The following is a 21,295-nucleotide window of genomic DNA, read 5'->3' as shown; positions in this document are numbered from 1 at the left end:
CTTAAACAAGATAGGTATCTGGTGAAACAGTCACCAGCATAAACCTACCGAGTGACCACAGGGTCACTAACATGGGATTCCACTCCCTTAGCCATGTGACAAAACAATCACCTAGGCCTTTGGCCCTGGCCCTGAGTAACTAGTCTTGGACTAGTCAAGCACTTATAATTTTCATCGACCTTCGGGTCGGTACAGCATTAATGCTCCTAGAGTCATTCAACGCTGATATCGATTAGATCTAATCTTTTATCGGCTATGCATTCATGACGCTCATGTCGTTTCTCACTCTTAGGTCAGTAGAACGCGACCAATGCCGATTCTGAATAGTCAGTGCCATACACAAGTAAGCAATGCTACCAAGCATATAGCACATGTCAAATATCCGAATACAGGGCGTTCAACATGCTTACTTAACAATTACTAGCATAACTAGGATCATGCATAAACATAGAGACTCAAGCTCTGATCAATCTCATATTCAACATTCACAGCATGCCCTAATCACATGTTTCTCGTGCATCACATGCATCCCATTTAAACATCCAACATGCATCAAGAGTAACCATGCATGTCATATACACAGGGTGCAGTTTTCTTACCTTTGGTCCAAGCACAGGTTACCAATAAACGAGCCACAAGCACGATTATGATTCCAAGCCTCTAGTGATAACCTAGTCACAACCATAAACGGTGATCCAATAAGTTCAAGTTCTAAAACCAATCCCAGAACCAAGACCTAGCCTCCGAGACATCAAATCCCACTAAATCAGGTAGTAGGAATGATCCTGAGGCCTAAGGTTTGAGTTCACAAGCTCAAAACATCATTTCGGCCCTAAATCCCTCAAGAGTCGCGACCCGAAAACCCTGAGCCGCGACCCCCAAGCCAAAACAGATGGATCAGTGGCAAGCGTCGTGGTGCACCTTACCCAATGCCACGGCCCCCAACATTCACAAAACCTTCCACCTGCTTCATCGAGCCTGGGCCGCAGCGCCCAAGAACAGGGTCACGGCCCAACCTCGGGCCAGCCATTTTTCCCCGATTTCTCCATTTTAAAACCTTCCAAAAACCTATCCAAACATCTCCAAACTCAAAAATCAAAGTTTCCAAACATCCCCATGATCCAAAACCAATAAAACCCAAGTCTCAAATCATCCAAAAACTCATCCAAATACAAAATCCAATTCAAGCTTAAAAACTTTAAAAACTTAGAACTTAAAACATGAATTACCTCTGATTGAGTTGTTTCTCAATTAAATCCTCTAGTTAATAAGCTTTTAATCTTACCTAGGATTGCTATGCCTCGATCCTCACTTGAATCCAAGTCCTAGAACTCAAGTTTCCTTCAAAAATGCGATCGGGAGACGAAAATGGAACCTGGAGGGAGAGAGAACTTACTGAACGTTCTTTTATTTCTTAAAAGGTTACTTCAAGCTTAAGTAGCCTCAAACAAATCCTAACGCTCGAGGTCCCGAAAACACCCCCAGGGACAAAATAGTCAAAAGCTCCAGAATTTCCCCCTGATCTTACTAACTCCCAATTTATCATCAAATTCTTATTCATATTACCCAATAACCCGATAATGCTCTAAGTACCCCTTGACTCACTCCGAGACAAGAATAAATCCTGTTGTGACTTTCCCACTAGCTTACCTCCTAGGATTGTCTCGTGCTGGGTAACCCTAGCATAACCAAATAATAATAAAGCACCACATACATATCGCATATATGTCAATTATGCCTGAAATGGTCAAAATATGAAAATCATCCAATTAATCATAAATGGGTTCACATGCATATTATCATTTAATAACATAATATATCAATTATGGCCCTCCTAGCCTCCTAATCAGAGTCTTAAACCTTATTAGGAAATTTGGGGCATTACAATGACCTAGGGAACTCAATTTGAGGAGCCTATATGGGGCACCTTAGAGTAATCCTAGTGTCATAAAACTTGCGAGAGTTCCCGAGAAGCATGACCTGGGGAACTCAATTAGAGAAGCCTATATGGGGCACCTTAGAGTAAACCTAATGTCACAAGGCTTACGAGAACTAATAAACCTAAATCGCCTAAGATTGAGAACTCAAGTCACTTCTAGAGGACCAAGCACCCGCAAAGCAAAACTAATTCTCGACAACCAAAATTGTAAAGGGCTTTTAAGCCCGGAGTCGCCTAGATTCGGGCACAAGTCCCAATTTGACTAAACTTGGACAAGCAAGCCTCCAAACGCCTAGACTAGGGCACAATTCCCAGGTTGACTAAACTTGGGCAAGCAAGCCCCGAGTCCCCTTGACTCGGGTACAAGTCTCAAGCTGCCTAAACTTAGGCAAGCAAGCTCCGAGTCACCTAGACTCGGGCACAAGTCCCAAGTTGCCTAAACGCGGGCAAGCAAGACTCGAGTCGCATAGACTCAGGCACGAGATCCAAGTCACCTAGACTTGAACACAAAAGCTTCATGTCACCTAGACTTGGGCCCACATATAGTGGATAAAACAAGCTAAATAAAGCGATTTTTTTTTGTGATGCTACATTACGTAAAGAATTTGAGAAAACCTTGTACATATTTTTAGTCCAATTTTCATTATTTCTAAACGATGTATGTAAAATGTGTAAGTAAAAGGAAAAGAAGGCAAGTAAGTAGAGCAAAAAAGCCATTCAATAGAGTATTTAAAATATTACTCGGGGACTCGAGCATTAAATTTGTTTATACCCCAATAAAAAAATGGCTCAAAGGCATATTTAAAAAAATATAAAGAATGAGAGGACAACCTATTTCACCCCTGGAGGAACCTCTTGGATGAGATTAATGATAGGATCGTCCTCGGGGACTCGACCAACTTCCCTGGCGGCATCAGTAGCAGCGACGGCAACATCCACGGTCCGATGCCCTTCTCAAAGAGTAGTCGAATATTGGCCTCTTTAGTAAAGGAGAGGTCTATGTCCTAGTTGTTAAGCCAGGGCACGTAGAGGGTATCCTCGTCGAGATCATCAACCTCCTTGGTGAGAACCTCCACATCTTTTTGTAGAGAATCTGCCTTAACCTTGGCTTGTTGGGCATGCTCATCAGCAACTCGGGCCTTGACAGCTGCCTGAGTAGCTTCATAGCAGGCTTTGGCTATGTCCTTCGCTGCTTGAGAAGCTTCGCCCATGACTTTGGCATTCTTCTCCCAGGAAACCTTGGCCTCCTCAAGCGCCCAAGAACATGCCTTCTCCTCCTCCAACGCCACCTTGAGCTGAGCCAACTCCTCGGGGAGAGGGGGGTGGGGAATAATTGCTTGTGCCTTCAATTTATCCAACTCGTTTTGAGCTTGCTTCAACTCGAAGGACTTTACTGTCATCACGTCCCCCAGATGTTGGCACATCACGGCAGCCTGAAATAAAAACACAGTCAAAACCCTCAGATGGGAACATCCCTCCAAGATACAAAAGAAAAAAGACAGAAATACTTACCCTCGTGGTGGATGTAAAGACCCGACTAACTTAAAGACCTCGGACCTTTGACAACCACTAAGACATACTACTATCTTTTGGATATATATACTTAAAATAATATAACTTTATTATAGAAAATCCAAAATACGGGATCTCATTGTTATTACATAAAATCATTAAAAAAAAACAAAACCTTTAATTAAATGTTCAAATACTAAATGCGGAAATCATAAATACATAAATAAAAGACTCAAATGTCAACATCATCCTCGATCGATTCCATTGGTCCATTCCTTTAGTCCTCTCCCAATACACATGCCAAAGACACCTAGGATTCGTCCCGCCTTCCATGTTCATTTACCTACACCATCTAAATAAAAAGGAATGGGCCTAATGCCCAGTAAGGAAAAACTACTAAAGCATAACATAAAACATAAAAATGAACTACAATATTAATGGGCATTAACTCATTATTGTAGTATGTGATAGAAACCATCTATAGTCCTATTGTTGTTATTTAGAGGTAGGTTTAAACACAACTATAGTCTACGATAAATGATAAAAAAAATCTCAGGATTTGCTTATTTGCTATCTAAGCAACCATATTTCCCATGTGACTAAAAACATAAAAACAACATACATACATATACAAAGCACATAGCACATAGCACATAAAATCTAACTTATTTTCCTTACCAAAAACGGGGTATTGGAGACAAGTGCGGGATTGGAAACTCCTAAAACCAAACAGTAAAACCATAAGTTTCCTAAACAAAAGAAGATGAAAAGAAGATCTAAACCATAAAGAAAAGAACTTACTGAAAACCTTAAGTTTCAAGAAATCAAGAACCTAACCAAAAGGCATTATTATAACGCCCCACGTCACTATGGCTGCTTCCTGGAATAACGACTAGCCCTATAAGCCAACACAAGTCTTTCCAGCATGCTTTGTCCTCACTCGCACGCTTCCTAGGAAAACTTCCCAGGAGGTCACCCATCATGAGACTACTCTAAGTCAAGCACGCTTAACTTTGGAGTTCTTAAGTGATGGGCTACCGAAAAGAAGATGCATCTTGTTGGCATAGGTAGTACCCATCAATCCATTTAAGTCATCTTCAACTGTGTAGTTCCATACCTACACAGTCTTAGAATCATCACACTTGACCTTCTCCAAGCGATGTGGGAATGGACAGCTTTTACCCGGTCTTTCCCTTACGGATCATGGGATTATGACTGTCATAATCACCCTCCCTTAGGGGTCCGACATCCCCGTTGGCCACATTTCCAGCTGGGTCAAAACTCTGATACCATTTTAGGTTTTACTTCTCGTATAGGTGTCCCCACGGCTTGGATTTCTGTCACCAACTCCCATGGTACCGAAAATACCGGGTAATGCTCCCTTACAAATCCACAGACAATTGCTGGAAGAAGTTTACCTCCTACCCCATTACAACACGAGTATCTCCAGAGTGCTTTGTCCCCACTCACACGCTTCCTGGGAAAACTTCCCAAGAGGTCACCCATCATAAGATTGTTCCAGGTCAAGCATGCTTAACTTTGGAGTTCTCAAGTGATGGGCTACCGAAAAGAAGATGCATCTTGTTGGCATAGGTAGTACCCATCAATCCATTTAAGCCATCTTCAAATGTGTAGTATCATACCTACACAGTCTTAGAATCATCACACTTGACCTTCCCCAGGCGATGTGGGATTGCACAGCTTTTACCCGGTCTTTCCTCTACGGATAATGGGATTCTGACTGTCACAATTATAACAAGTTAGGATTTGAATAAAAAGGAAAGAATAAAAGAAATAGAAATGGACTAAACCTAAGGTTTAAGAGTACCTTATATAGCTTAGAGCTTTTATTTATACCTCAATACCGAAATCACACTCTAGCTTACTTCTCAAGTGTTTAGAAAAGCTTAGATTTGAATGCTCTTAACCCCAAAACCCTTGTGTTTCTCTCTATAACGAAATTAGCAGCTTGGAGCTCTGAGAAGTGTTTGGAAGATGATGCAAATGGCTGAGTGAAGGGTCTTATTTATAGAGTTCAAGGAGTGAAACTAACTCCTTTTAAAATGAATAAAAATGAATTTTTCTGCTCAACAGATTCCCATAACTCGGTCAAAATCGTTCAAGAGCGAATCAAGAAAGCTTGACTTGCATGAAGACTCAAGGCTTGTGAATCTCAATCTCATTCCATTGTAGTAGCTTTAAGAAATCTCACGGAGGAAGCTAAGAATGGAGATTTTTGGACAACAGATCTTAATTTGTGTCAAGCATTTGTTACATTTTGTGATTCACATAAAATCATAGACTTGTGATTTTATGTATCAAGGTTCTTCAACCCAAAAGTCCATTCTATTACTTGTTTTATTTGTGTTATATTCTTTGTATTATTCTTCCATTGGAGTATATATTATCCTTGTTGTTTAATTCCTTTGAATTGTAATATACAAAGCTTGGTTTATAGCCTCACCCCCAACAATAAAAAATCTCCAACACAAACCTAAGTTTTGTATCAGAGAATATCTATCTCTAAAGTTTATCTACTAATAAATCTATGGAAAAATAGCTCATCTATCTCCGCCCTCAAGTTCATGTCTCAAGATCAAGTGAGACTAGATCGATTCGATGGCTCAAACTTTGTGTGTTGGTAAGATAAGATCAAGTTTCTTCTCACAACATTGAAGGTTCACTACATTCTTGACAAAGACTTGAAGACTTTGGATGTTCAAAGGATGATGATACTCAATAAATGATCAAGGAAAGGAAGAAAATGGAAGAAGATGAGCTAATATGTAGAGGTCAGATACTCAATGCCTCTATGATCTCTACATCAATACAACATCGGCAAATGAGATATGGGATATACTTATGAAAAAGTACAAAAATGAAGAATAAGGTATCAAGAAATTCATCATAACTTAATATATGGAATTTAAATTTTTTGATGGAAAACCCTTAGTCCCCCAAGTGCATGCGTTGTAAGTTATTGTGAATAAGCTATCTACTCTAAAGATAACATTGCTGGAGTCCTTCATTGTGGGTGGGATCATAGCCAAGTTGCCTCCATCTTGGAGGGGATATGGAAAGAAGATTCTCCATAAGAATGATGAGATATATTTGGAGGAGATCCTAAAGCACCTAAGGATTGAAGAGGAGTCTCGTTCTAGTGAAAATTGTATGTAATAGTCCAATGTTGGGACCTCCAAGGCTAATGGAAAACCCTTACTCCCCCAAGTGCATAAGTTGCAAGTTATTGTGAATAATTTATCTACTCTAAAGATAACTTTGTCGAAGTCCTTCATTGTGGGTTGGATCATATCCAAGTTGTCTCCATCTTAGAGGGGCTATAGAAAGAAGATTCTCCATAAGAATGACGAGATATATTTGGAGGAGATCCTAAAGCACCTAAGGATTAAAGAAGAGTCTCGTTCTAGAGAAAAGTGTATGGAATAGTCCAATGTTGGGACCTCCAAGGCTAACGCCATAAAGAAGATCTCTCAATCGATGGGAAAGGCCCACAAAAGACCCCAATTGAAGAAAGACAACTTCCTAGCTCCAAAAAAATAATGACGGGAAATTCAAGGGTGTGAAAGTCCCTTATTTTGTTTGTGCCAAGAGTGGTCACATGGCTAAGGAATGCAAGTTCTGAAAGCATACTAACTTTGGAAACAAGGTCAACACAACTGAAGAAGAGTGAGGTAAATGCCATCCAAGGAAAAGTGCAAGGATGGTGGTATGACACTTGTGCCATCATTCATTTAACTTATGACAGAGAGATCTTCAAAATCTTTGAAGAATCTAAGAATTAGCATGAGATCCAAATGGGGAATGAACAAAGATCCAAAGTTATGGGCGAAGGAAATGTTGATCTCTATTTTACATCTACAAAGAAAGTTCTTTTGACTAATGTGTGTTGTATGTTCTGGATATGAGTATGAATCTTGTTAATGGGACTTGTTAAGCAAACCGAACATCAAAGCGGTGTTTGAGTCTGGTAAGCTATTAACTACCATAGACAAGTTGTGGTTCTACCACTGTATAATCTCATATTATTTTTTTAAGGGGTTATTGACTACCCTAGACAAGTTGTGGTTCTACCACTGTATAATCTCATATTATTTTTTTAAGGGGTTATTGACTACCCTAGACAAGTTGTGGTTCTACTATTGTATAATCTCATATTTTTTTTAATTACAAAATTTTAAAAAAATAATGTTTTTACGATATATTAGTTTCTCTATATTTTCTTTACATTATTTAAATATTATATACTTAAATATTTTTATTAATTAAAATAATATAAAATAATAAATTTGGAGAGAGAAAAAAAAAAAGAAAATTGAATAACAACCACAACTTGTCTAGAGTAGTCAATAGTCCCCTTAAAAAAATCTAAGAAACAAAATTTGTTATAGGCTATTTAGGATTTTTGTCCCCTGAACTATGACCTATGCATTATCGTGCCCCTTGATTTTTTTTTTGTCGTTAAAAATTTCCCTCGAACTATTCACAATGTTGTAAAGTGGGACTTTCATACAATTTTGTCTGATGTGGCTAACGACATGCTGACGTGGCTCTTTGCTTGCTGATATGTCTTGGCCACGTTAGCGCCACATGTGTATTATAAAAAAATAATTTAAAAGTACTAAAAATCTCTTTTTTTATTAAAAATTAATAAATTTAAAATAAAGCATAGTTTATAATAAAAAAAAGGGTTAATTTTGTAAGAATTGATTTGATTTAATTTATTTTTAGTGTAATAATTTATTTGAAATTTATTAATTTTTAATAAAAAAAGAGTATTTTAATATTTTTAAATTACACATCTGTCGTGGCGTGACCAAGACACATTAGCAAGCAAAGAGTCATACCAGCATATCATTAGCCACATTGGATAAAATTGGACGGAAGTCCCACTTTATAACACTGTAAATAGTTCTGGGAAAATTTTTAACGGCCCGAAAAAATCAGGGAGCACGATAATGTATAGGTTATAGTTCGAAGGGCAAAAATCATAAATAGCATTTTTTATATGTTAATTATTGAGTATTTAATCTTCTTGAAAAAAAAATTATATGGAAATTGGCGACTAAAGTACTCATTCTTTCAAAATTGAAGCATTTAAGTCCTTGATCCATCATTTTTTAGTGGCAATATTCCCTAACATTCCTGCTAGTCCCTATTTTAACGGACGGATAACAATTTTGTGGAAAATGTACAACAATTAAGTAACGTTGGAGACTTTTGCCAGTAAAAAAAAATATAAGGGACTTAAATACTACAATTGTAAAATAATAGAGACTTTAGCCGCTAATTACCCTTTTTATATAAATAAAATTGTCATTGAATATGTCAATCGGTAAATTATAAGAATATTATTAATATGATTATTTATATATGGTAAGAATTTGTTTTAATATTATCATTAATGTTGATCAATAGTTTGTCATTTTGCACTAATTATATAAATAAAATTATGTGTATCATTACAATAGTTTGTCATTTTGCACAAATAATATAAATAAAATTATGTGTATCATTATTGTATTTTGATTAGATTAGTAGTATTCTTCAAAAAAAATTATTATACTAACTCATATTCAAGTTCATTTCTGTAGAGTCCAAGAACTTTATTTAGCTAAGTTAGATAGTAGTATAATAGTAATAATAGTATTATCTTTATGACTGTAGATTTTTTGTTCAGACCGGGATTTATTTGGACACTCATAGTAGTACTTGTAGATTTTCTAAGTTTAACCTATAGTTTAGGAATATTAATTTTAACCTAAGGTTTGATTCATATGACTGTTATTGAGGATAATATTTATTATACTATAAGGTTTAGATAAGACCCAATAAGATAATAGCACATGTCATGTATAGGTTTAATAATGATTAAGTATTTTGAGGAATAAATTTATTAAGGTTAAAATTTGAATACCCTAGAGTCAGTCAACAGCTTTGAAAACGTTAGAGGGCTTAGTTAAGGTTGTTTACTCAATTCAAATAAAGCTAAAAATATGTAATTTCGTGTTTAAATATTCAGCGTATGCCGATATATCGCAGCTATAGGGGGCGATATATAGCAGTACGAAGATACGAAAAACACGAAACGTTGCACGATTGCCTCGGGCATAATGGCCCAGACGATATATCACCTACAGGGGGCGATATATCACCTCCTTCAGTGTGTTTTTGAAAGTTTTCAAAAACGTTCTCATTCAAATCCTTAACCCCTTGATAAGTCCAGCATCTTTCTGAACGAGTCTTCAGCCTCTGATGAACGATAATTCAAATGATTTTCACTTAAAAAGCCATTATTTTTATTCAAGTTAAATGAAGATCTTTTCATTCCTAAACTCTATAAATAGGACCTAGTACCCAGCCATTTATTCATCTATTAAGCTAAGTTCAGAGGCTGCAAAGTTGCTAGGTTATTGTGAGAGTGTAAACACTTGGGTTGGGGATCATAAGCTTGATCACTATAAGCTTACCAAACACTTGGGAAGTAAGGTTTTATAACATTTCGGTTCAAGGTTTAGATTGGCTATAGAAGCATTCAAGGTATTCCACACTCTAGTTCATTTGGTATTATTTTCTTTAAGTTCTCATAGTCGTCTACTCAGCATTCTAACCTTACTCTTTATTCTTGATTAGGAAATCTAAGAACTTGCACATAAGTTTTTGGTAAGTATATTCTCAATGGTATAGTTCTTCTATTCTTTTCATCCATTTTCTTCAATATACTCACCCTGTCATAAATGGTTTTTAGGAGTGTTCCAAAGTCCCAAAATATGTTCTCATATCCCGGTAATTTGGTAAGGAAAATAGGATAGGATTTATGTGTTACATGATTTTATATGTTATCTTATGAATTTGTGTTATGAAATATGCTATGTTAAGTATGATTGTACACTTGGGCATATGACCCGTACAACTAACAAGCCCCAAATAGATTATGGGCATATGACTTGTTTAGTTTATGGGACCCCAAGTAATAATGGTCATTATAGTATGTATGTGACATAAGTGTTATGATATGTTTTATGTTACATTATGAATTTTATGCATATGGTTATATGTTAGATTTTCCTTGCTGGGGCATTAGGCTCACTCCTTTTTGTTTATATGTGCAGGAAAATAGCTTTAGTGGCGGGAAGGGTTCTTGGATGCTTGGGGAATGTGTATTGAGGCAGAATGAATTCAAAGAGCCGAGAGTTTCGATTCAAGGATGAAGTCTTTACTTATGGTTTTATGTGTATTTTTCCGCACTTATTTATGTAATCTCTTTTAATCACTTGATGTTATGTTTTGATTTTAAAACAATAGGATCTCATATCCTACTTTGAGTTTTATGTAAGTTTGACATTTGTTTTTACAAGTTTTTAATAAAGTTATAATTTTTTCACTTGTAAGTTCCATTAAGGATTAGGGTCTATGTATAGTTTTCGTTAATGGTCCAAAGTCTAGAGTAGTTGGGTCATTAGAATTTTCTCTTAATATCCATGTAAAAAGAAGAAAATGTTTTCACTTTTTCTTTTTTATTTCTAAAAAATACTCGATTGATTCTATTACGGTACTTCTTTTGTTATTTTTATAATGGATTCTTTTAGGAGTACTAATCCTTACACCAAGTCATATCCACTATCTTTGGTATTTTATAAAATATTTCAAATAGACCTCTAAACTCCATTTTAATCAAAATATTTTGAACTAAAATACCAAATTAATAATTCAAAACAAAATCACAATCATTCTACCTAATATTAATATTAAGGAGTATTTAGAAGATTTTCCACAAAGCAAATAAAAAAATATATATATTAATACCTGTGAGACATTGATTTTCATCTATATCATCTTTCTCAATGTCAAACTTGGAAATTTAGGTTATTGAAACCAATCTGTCTCCTACTAGACTTGAAGGAATTAGGAAGGAATCACATTGGTATTCCTCACATGATGTGAACACAAAATGCCAAGTACTCTACAAATTTACATAAGATTTCAGTAATGAATATAAGTAAGAAACATTTACCTCACTTCATCCTACAATTTCAACTAATACAAGGAGATACAGTAAGCAACTTACATGGGCAGAAGAAAAATTTAAGCTCTTTTTATCTAGCCTAGATGACCTCAGACTATTGCCCAGAATTTCTTTCGACAGATTAACACAGTTTCTTTCTTCTTTTCTTGATTTTCCAGGACATGGGATTCAACATCCCACAGAAATTTTGGAGCCAGAGCTTGAATTCTTGAGGTAATGGCCTCTTCGTCTCGAATGATCATAAGTCCCTGTGAAACAAATTTCCCAATGAACTCTTACATATGGCAATTAAATTTGAAATATTAAGAGGACATAATGCCATCCTTTCAAGGAAATGAAATCAAGCATTGGCTGACTAGAGGAAAAACTCCACTACTTGACTACAGAGTATTGGGGTAATAGCTCAGAACGTGTAAAACAGAACTTAAAACCTTAGTCAAGTAGTCAACACGTAAACTTAAATGCACTATAAATTCTCTATTTTTTTACTCACTTTGAATTCTGGTTAGATGATTCTGACCATGACATGTAATTGGGAGAGAATTATAATTGGAATTCTCTAAATTTAATACAAGCCATTTTATTGAAATGCTTTTGTCAATGCTTCAGACCTTGTTAGAATTAGAGAAAATCCATCTTTTCATTTCAACGACTTTTTGTTTATTTTTACTTTTCATTACTATGCTGTATTTATGGCAATTGAGAGGAAACATCTTAAAATATGTACCTGAGGTCGTGCTATACGATCCATCTCCAGCATGATATCTTCAAGCATGCAACCTTTCCCACGGTTCTTATAGTGAGAGAAAAGATGGTTGGCATGCAACAGATCATATGTGCGAGGATAAGTTGAGAACGGTTCACACCTGATGCAGAAACAGGTATTAGATGCAAAAAGATAAAAATTCTGGACAACTATTCCTTCACCAATTACTTGACGATTTCGTGGGGAGGCCAAAAAATAATAATTTGACCTTAACTGAACATAACCAGAACAACAGCGGCATGATTCATTCAAAAAAACAAAAAACAAAATCATAACAATACATAAAAAGTTTCCCAAAAACATGAACATACCAATCATGAAAAGCACCAACCAGACCACGGTCATAAATGGCTGACAAAGTATTCCTCATGCTAGCAGGAACTATATTCATCACCCAAACAGGTGATTCACTCAATGCTACGGCAAATCCACCACAGAAAGCATTCATATCCATGACATTTCGCACTTCAGTCTCGTTGACATTCAGAAGCCTCCAGTAGTGACCGATTTGATCTTGCCAAAAGGCAGTATCTGAAGCAAATTCTTCCTGACCAATACCTGCCGTGAACATAATGAGTTATCTCACCACATGCACAACTACTTTGTAATTCTACATTGGCATACTCTAGTTCTACAATTACAAAGTTCACTGGGAGTGCAAAACCAACTACCCTGTTTTTCCTTCCCCATTTATTATATTCAGAGTAAAAGTAACAATTAACAAAAAAAATAGAGAAAAAAAAAGTTCAATTATTATTTATAACATTTTAACAATTAAAATAAATCCATGCAGAAGTTGATCATCGTCTTTCTCCAAAAAATTTGTTATGGATAACATGCATTAGTGGCCAATGCTAATCACAAAACCCTTAATGATTAGAAGATCAGTGCAAAATGAAATTCGTGTAGCTTTCTAGGAATCAGCTTTTAATGTCACAATAAAGCCTTTAGACTAATAACTTTTGATTTACTAATCAAGCTCTGGTTTGCATAATCACACTGTCATAGTTTTAAAAACAATGAGATGAATGAGCTTAGAGAACTGGAAATATATTCTTCAAGGAAAAAGTGGGGAAGAGAAAAAACACACCTATTCTGCTAAGACTTTCTGAGTACACAGATAGACGCTCTGGTCTTGAAGGAAGTTCTTGAGGATGTGTTTGTGCACCCCTGACTTGAACACAATTTCTGAGCGGTGTATTCCATGATGCAGTAGAGTCATCTACAGAATCACATATATCTAAAATGCCCTCATCAGCATTACGCAGGAGACATGATTGATCATCAACCTTTTTCCAGATAGCTGTCTGAACTTTTTGAGCTATGAGTTTCCAGCACATTGCAGAGGTTATGTTAACCAATTTCTCCCAAATCATTGGATAGTTTTTATCCTTCCGATAAGCAGGTGGAGCAGAATAGACAAAGTACCCATTAGTCCGCAAAAGGCGGTTCACTTCTTTTAGTAGTATGCCATCTGCACAAAATGAAGAATGCCTGTAAGTACTACATCTAAGGAAAAAGTACTTGTATTGATTCAAAATTAGCCTTCGAATGCAGAATATTATGGATGCATAATATTTTGTCCCATACCAAAGTATATTCTAATAAATAAATACTACACTTTAAAAGAAAACAAGCAACCGGAAATTTAAAGAGTCTGAGAAATAATTAACACTAACATTTAAAATAATTAAATTTCATAATGACAAGGCATATGGCATTTATAAACAGCAACCACTCAAATACATCATCTACATATTTTAGAAAAAGAAGCAAAACTAAGCTATGGAAACTTAACATTACTACCAAAAGAGTTTGTACGGACTATAAAACAATAATCCACACCATACGAACCCCCAAACACATAAACCCCCTCGAATGAAAAAAATTAATAAGAATCAACCACAGACAACAAAATCATAAAGCAAACAAGATTAAAATAACTTGTCCCTTAAGTAGAACCCTTGTTCTTATACAGTAATTAATTGATAACATTCCAAAACCAAAAGACACAAAATTGATTACATACCATTCTCATGCCAATCCACGCGGCACCTTGAACAGTGTACCATCTCAAAAGAACTAGAGGGATATGGAAGTTGTTTTGTGGCTATAGCAGAAATCATTGCACTAATTCCTCGCTCTAAAGCAAACTGAATTTGATTCTCATGACCATCTTTAGGAGCAAAGGACATTGTCTGTATATCCAAGGGAAGAAGATAAGCTGAAAAGCTAGCAACACCACAGCCCACATCCAAAACTTGAACCACCCCTGCAGAGCGTAGATTACCTGTCTCATTTGTTATCATATCTCCCAGCCTGCAGTTCATAAATTATCATAAAACTATTCTAAAATAGAATAAAACTCAGCACAATTGGATAATAATAGAAATTCAATACTAATTAGTATTAAGATCTATATTCTTTGGAGACTTATGGCACCAAATAAATGCTAAAAACTAAATCACCTAATATGAAGTTATGTTTAGATTAGTGTGAGTGGGCCCGTGAGAAACTAGTTTCTTACAAGGTACTGGTCAGCTCAGCAACTTTTGCACTGTCTTTATAATGCTTGTTTCCTTTCTTCACATTCTAAGCCAATCCACTATAATAAATCCCTGGAATAAATTGTGTAGTTTTTATATTGTTTTTTATATTGTGTAGAAAGTTAGTAGTTTCTCTACTAATTGTTTAAAAATGAATAAATAAATAAAAGTATGCACATACATCAGCAATGAGCCAGTTTATTTATTAATATTTTATTGATTTAAACATGCGTACATTGTATGAATAATTTTTAAATGAGAAAAATTAGAATATTAAAAATGCTACGAAAAATTATAACTAGGGGTACCTCTGGATGTATTCAGGTGCACCATGTTTGAAATGGGTACCACCACCAGGAAACCACCACACTTGACCCATGTCATGCACCCAATTTTGCCCCCCTTTGACTTCAGCCAGATGTGTATGATTCACATTGCTTCGCCACACATAATCCCTACTGGTTGGCCATCTAATTGGAATCTTATAATCCTCTGGTGGCGGAACTAAGCAAAACAGTCTTTTTTCAAGTGGGGGACAGTGCCTTTCAAGTTCCTCTCTTCTGGAAAGATCTAAGTTTTGCAACTGCTTCACATAAGTAACATTATGACAGGGGATATACTCGTTAAATGTCAATGGGCATACATCCAAACCACGTTCAGGTATCTCAATTGGCGTTTTTCGGTATGAAAGCGCAACTTGATTTGTAAACGATGAATTACCTGCTCCTTCAAAAACTAGTCGATCACAAATATTTAGGAATGCAGCACTCCAAAAAAAATACTAAAATCACAAAAAAAATTCTAGAAAAGGAGAGAATAATATTTCGGAAGGGGAAAACAAGCAGTAATTACATGAATAAAATGAGACCTAAGCAATTCCTATTAACCCAAGGAAAAAGAGAATCAAGAAACAAGCTCCGCGACATCCTATTGCAATCTTATGACCCAAGGAAGCCAACCAATCAGCACAATTGCTGGCTTCCCAGAAAGCATGACAAAATAACAAAACCATAACTCTTCTCCATTGATTAAAGAAGACCCCAAGGAACATCTAAAGACACTAAAATATACATATTGACAGCAACAATAGAGGCATTTTCCATTCAGAGTTTATGCCAACAGTGCTGCCAGGCAATAGAAATAGCATTAGTGTGTGAAAATCACATCTGGAATCCATTGAGGAAAAAAAATATGAAAAAAAATGGAAGCTAGATATAGTGTAAAGTGAACAGAAAATTCTGAACAGCGCGGAAGAGGAAAGTCTTTTATCAGATAATCTCATATAATAGACTACTCCATTTAATATGCAGTAAATAATATAAGCTAAATGCTTCACAAATATAAATGACTTCCAAATGTTCAGATTATGTGGCTAGATAATCATTTTATGTAACATTTATAGTATTTAAGCATCTATGATATTGTCATAAAGTATTGGGATCTTTGCTATTAATCTTGTATTCCCTTTCGGTAAAATGTGCCCAGTGAACTGGTTAGAACATATGGAAAGACAAGCTTTGCTTGATTTTAAATTCAAAACAGACACACCTACTTGAGTTCATAATCTTAGATCTAAAAAGAAAAGTCATTTTGACAACAAAAATTATTTGGAAACTACAAGAATTTCTTTGATCAAAACTAAAGAGCCAGTTCAAGTTTCACAAATGGTCCCTTTTCCGTAATAAGTGATAACCTTGCATCAAAAGTACTGTAAAATAACTACGGACCCCATAAAAAGCTAAGGTTATCCACCAAGAAAGAGAGGAAAGTCAAAGCAGTATCATCATCCAACGCAAACAATCCACATTGTCCCCTATCAAGTTATTATATAGCACAGACCATACAATGTGGTAATCAACATCCATAACTATCTAACTCCAACTCCAACAGACCACACCAGTAAACAAGAACTACAAACCAGCACCACAAACTAAGCTCCCACTTAGGCAGCTAAAAGGCACTCCAATAGTTCAATCAAACCCAAAATCAAACTAATACGAATATTTGAGTAAGATAAAAAAAAATTTAACATAGCAAGAGACAGAAACAAGAAAAATTAGCTCCAACCCAATAATCCCACTTCCAAAAATAGCAAAAACCACAATCGAAACCACAATAACTCCTAATCTGAAACTAAATCTCACGCCACCAAAACCAAACTTTATATATACTAAAAATAAAAGCGAGCGGAGAAGAGGCTGAAACAAACGCACCAATAGACGAAGAATTGTCGGAGGCGAGCTGAGAAACGTAAATGGGAGCTTGATTTCCAAAGAGGGTACCGGCATAGAAGGAGGCAAGCATGACTAAGAGTAAGAGCATAATGAGTCGGCCAGATTTGGAATCGAAAGCCGAGCGCAGAGGGATCCCACCACCCATTTTGCCAAATTCTCAAATGGGCACCTTCCAAATCTGCAAGAATATCAGTTTGAGTGCATTGATATCAGTATCACCACCACCGACTTTACTCTCGCTCTCGTATTTATACTTACATGGGTGAGATTTATTAAGAAGAATCAGCTGTGAATAAATGTCATGATTTCATCTCTATAAGCTTTCTTCGTCTTTTTATTTTTTATTTTTTAATTTTTTTTAAATAATTAAGCTTGCACGTAAGATACACGTGATGTGACTCAATATGAATAAATGGTAAAAGAGGAAAGTTGTTAATACGTTATGTAAGGACGTATTGAGCAAATTCGTTTTTTTATATATAATAATTAAATGAGAAATTGGTAATAATGGGTGACTTTGAGCTCTTATCTCTGAACTAATCTGATGATTTTTTGTAAAATAGTATATATTTAAAATTCGATCTAAATTTTTCTACCAGCAGTTTAAAATTTTTGACTGGATATTTGAATTTTTCGACCACCTATCTAAATTTTCGACTAACTATTTAAATTATGAGTTGTTATTTTGCAAAAAATTATTAAAATTAGGCTAAAGTATAAAATGACTTTAAAAAATAGTTTATTTTTCCAAAGGACCCTAATTAAATAAAAAATTATACAATACCAGCGCGCGGGCCTGAGTGGTATGGGTCCTATACAAAATTTGTTATTTTTAAAATTTTCATATATGAAATAATATTTTTTAAATTTTTTGGGAGCCTTTATACATGTAAAAAGAATTGTATTTTTCAAAAAAATTGAGCACCATTATGTGGGAACCTTAAGTACAGGTCTGGTCCGCTTGTGCTCATAGTCGAGCATGTACAATACACATTTCTTTTAAAATCAAAATCATTTTCACATAATTGTAAAATATAAGCAATTAAGACGAGCTGCAACACGAGTTAGTTGGCCTTTCATTATTGAATTTTTTTAAAAAAAAATTGATGAGCAATTAGCTTCTTAAGTTGGTTTACTTAAAAAAATGACAAATCAACTTGGGAAGTCTTTTCAAGCATGATATAAAGTAATTTTCTTAAAATATTTATAAAAAAAATTTCTTCTTCATCATCAACTTTTTTTATGCTGACCAAAAAAAAGCTCCATTTCAAGTCAATTTCAACATCGAAACTACAAGCTCTTTGTGGTTAAACCCAAACTCACTATGTTTCCATATCACTCGATCTAAAAAATGACATTCGTTTAAAATTTAGGTAATTTTTGTAAATATAAGTTACTGATTTATTTGTTTTGTATAATCTAGCGTTTTTATATACATTAGTCGTAGGCTTCAAAGAGCATAATTGTATCGTACATAACTCTTTGCAGACCCAAAGTGGATCACTAGTAGCTGCTCCAGAATCTGGTCTCAAAAGATGGAGCCTTAGGTCATCCAATGCACGCGACCGAGCTAACTAAGTTCTAACTTTGTATTTACCATCTTCAAGCTAAGTCCAATAGTTAAAGTTCACAACCCGAATGTAACTCGAACTTCTCACTATAAATAAGAGGATAAGAGATCTACACAAAGGGGCACAACAGTGCAACACTATGCAGCTCTTCACTAAAGAGGGCTCTTATGTAATCAAAGCAAAATGACGGTAGAAAACTCATATGACTTCGATTCACCTGATTATATGGTTCTCAAGCTTATATATTAATAAAAATGACTCAATGGTCGTAAGTCAATTCTTAGGTCTTACCATTATAAACTCTCTCTTTATTTAATGTTATTTCTAGCCATTCTCACAAAATTGTTAATTGGGTGTTTCACGAAAAAACAAGGCAACAACTTAATAAGTAATTTAATATTTCCCAAGAACAATTAACATTGATTTTATAAAAAGGAAGTCAAAAATTTATTTTAGTACTTGTTTTTTTTTTCTTTTTGAAAGTGAGTATTTGTTTACCTATATATATAAATATAATTTTAATGGCTTTGAAATAATTCTTCGAAAAATTTAAGTCAAACTAATTAGGTATCTTGGATTATTTATACTCATCGACAATTTTCTCAAATAAGTGTCCAATTCAAAACAATAGTGAGTCAAAAGAACCATTAGAAATCTAGTTCAAGATGGGCTAAAAAAAAGCTACAATCCTGACATAGCATATGTGAGTGTTGAGGATACTAACACACTTATACTACAAGTTACTCCACTCATTGTGGATTAATTTTAAGTTAAAACTTTATGGATTTAAGTTTGACTACATGTTAGGTGTCAACCTTCCTCAGCCCTTGAATATTTTGAGACTTTAATTTTTAACATTTTAATTTAAAATCTGTTGAAGCGTAAAATAATAGACAGGGTTAAAAAGGGAATTGTGCATAATGAGAATGCCCGTGATACATAGCCTTTATTACAAGAATGCCATGAAGGAAGCTTGCAGAAATAAACAAACTTTGGCAGATAACACGTGTAGCATTTTAACATTCTCTTGCAAGCTACGTGTTGCATTCTAGCATTTTCCTGCAAGTTACATTTTAGCTTCTCTAGCAAGCAGCCCTGGCCTATAAAAGGACGACCAACAAAAGCAATGGGACAGACAGAAAGGAAGATAACATCCATACTCATCATTAGCGTGCCTCTCCATAAACTAGCTCTTCTTAGCCTAAGCCAACTTTTCTCAAGCAGACTAGGTTGATCATCATAACCTACACCACGCCTTCTCACCCTTACACATATAGATATATTTCCAACCTTGCACAAACCTGACTACAAACTCGATTACCAATATATTTCCAACCTTTCATAACCTAGCTTGCTACAAATTCATATATGTTTCCAACCTTGCATAATCCAACTTGCTTATATTTCCAACCTTGCATAGCCTAGCTTACTATAAGATCGTATATATTTCCAACCTTGCATAATCTAGCTAGCAAAATATATATATATGCATCCTCCAACCTTGCATAACCTAGCTTGCTACAAATTTACTACAGGCTAGCTATATCCAGTAAAATAAACGTCCTAAGATACGAAAAGCAATTTATACCACAAATCTCTCTAAGCTCTTTAAGCGATAAAGGTGATGGGCTATGCTCCCTTGTTGTAATCTTCTATTAATAATAAGAAGACAATTCTTGCTACCGTGGATGTAGGCAATAATCACACATATATTGCTGAACCACGTAAATGTGTGTCGTTTTATTTTTTTTATTTTTATTTATTCATCATGAGCACATATAATCAATAGTTTATTATATTGTTTGCATTATTATTAAATGTTCAGTTAGAACCCCTGAACATTTTGGCGACTCTGCTGGGGAAATTATTAATATACTTACATCTAAATCAAGGCAGGGTATTCAAGTTTGTTCTCTTGTTTGAATTCAAATGTCTTCCTCTATGGACATCCGTGAGCAGGAAACTCAAAGTCAATTAGAGAACTTACGAAATGACAACAACACCAACAATACTAATGCAACGAATGCAGACAACGTTGTGCTGGCAAGACTCGAAAAACTTCAGAGGGCTCCAGATGGCATGATGCAATTACTAAGTAGCCTTTTACCACAAACACACCAAGAAGATATTGCCGACAGAATTGGCCTACCAGATGAGCACGAGACAAATGGCTCTCCAGTGAGGCATATAAACGTTACTGAACAGCGTATCCAGACAACACCCGACAATGCAAGAGGCAATAGAACATCTGAAATTGCTGAAAGAATTGGTGAAGAGACACGGTCTGTCTCTGAATTTGTTACAAAGGATGAACTAATCGGCCTTCTTAAGGCTGAAAGAGGTAAGTCATCATCGATAGTAACTTCCATTGATTTTCATCCACCGTACCCTATGGAAGTAGCGGTGAAACCATATCCACAGGGCTACATGAGCCCAACATTTCAAAAATATAATGGAAAATTTGGCAATGCCAAAGAACATGTTATTCAATTCATTGATGATCTAGGGCTCTATGCACATGATTTTGAGCTAAGGATCCGCGAATTTTCAAAGTCTCTCACTGATCGGGCTTATTCTTGGTATGCAAGCCTACCACCAGGAAGTATACGGAGTTGGGATGATTTAGTCTCTCAATTTTGTGCCAAATTCTTTATGATAGAAGATAAGTGGAGTATAGCTGATC

The 21,295-nt window shown here is 35.4% G+C and overlaps 1 protein-coding gene across 3 annotated transcripts; it reads right to left on the bottom strand.

Moving 5' to 3' along the window:
• Window positions 1-11,252: 11,252 nt before the first annotated feature.
• Window positions 11,253-17,337, bottom strand: LOC133831591 (probable methyltransferase PMT7). 3 transcript variants are annotated; one of them, XM_062261959.1, is made up of 7 exons: window positions 17,021-17,337; window positions 15,116-15,533; window positions 14,291-14,580; window positions 13,352-13,735; window positions 12,573-12,819; window positions 12,223-12,361; window positions 11,253-11,743 (listed from the first exon to the last, which is right to left on the bottom strand). In XM_062261959.1, exons 1-7 carry the CDS (start codon window positions 17,184-17,186, stop codon window positions 11,585-11,587), a joined length of 1,803 nt encoding a protein of 600 aa, XP_062117943.1. In that variant the 5' UTR covers window positions 17,187-17,337; the 3' UTR covers window positions 11,253-11,584. The 3 variants fall into 3 exon arrangements, with proteins under 3 accessions (XP_062117943.1, XP_062117944.1, XP_062117942.1); XM_062261960.1 differs by having other exon boundaries at window positions 15,116-15,527; XM_062261958.1 differs by having other exon boundaries at window positions 15,116-15,542; window positions 17,021-17,336.
• Between the last annotated feature and the right edge of the window lie 3,958 nt (window positions 17,338-21,295).

This window comes from Humulus lupulus, chromosome 4 (genome assembly GCF_963169125.1).
Source record: "Humulus lupulus chromosome 4, drHumLupu1.1, whole genome shotgun sequence".
Taxonomy (NCBI): domain Eukaryota; kingdom Viridiplantae; phylum Streptophyta; class Magnoliopsida; order Rosales; family Cannabaceae; genus Humulus; species Humulus lupulus.
The sequence above is the reverse complement of the archived record's forward strand: the minus strand, read 5'-3'. Positions and strand labels throughout refer to the sequence as shown.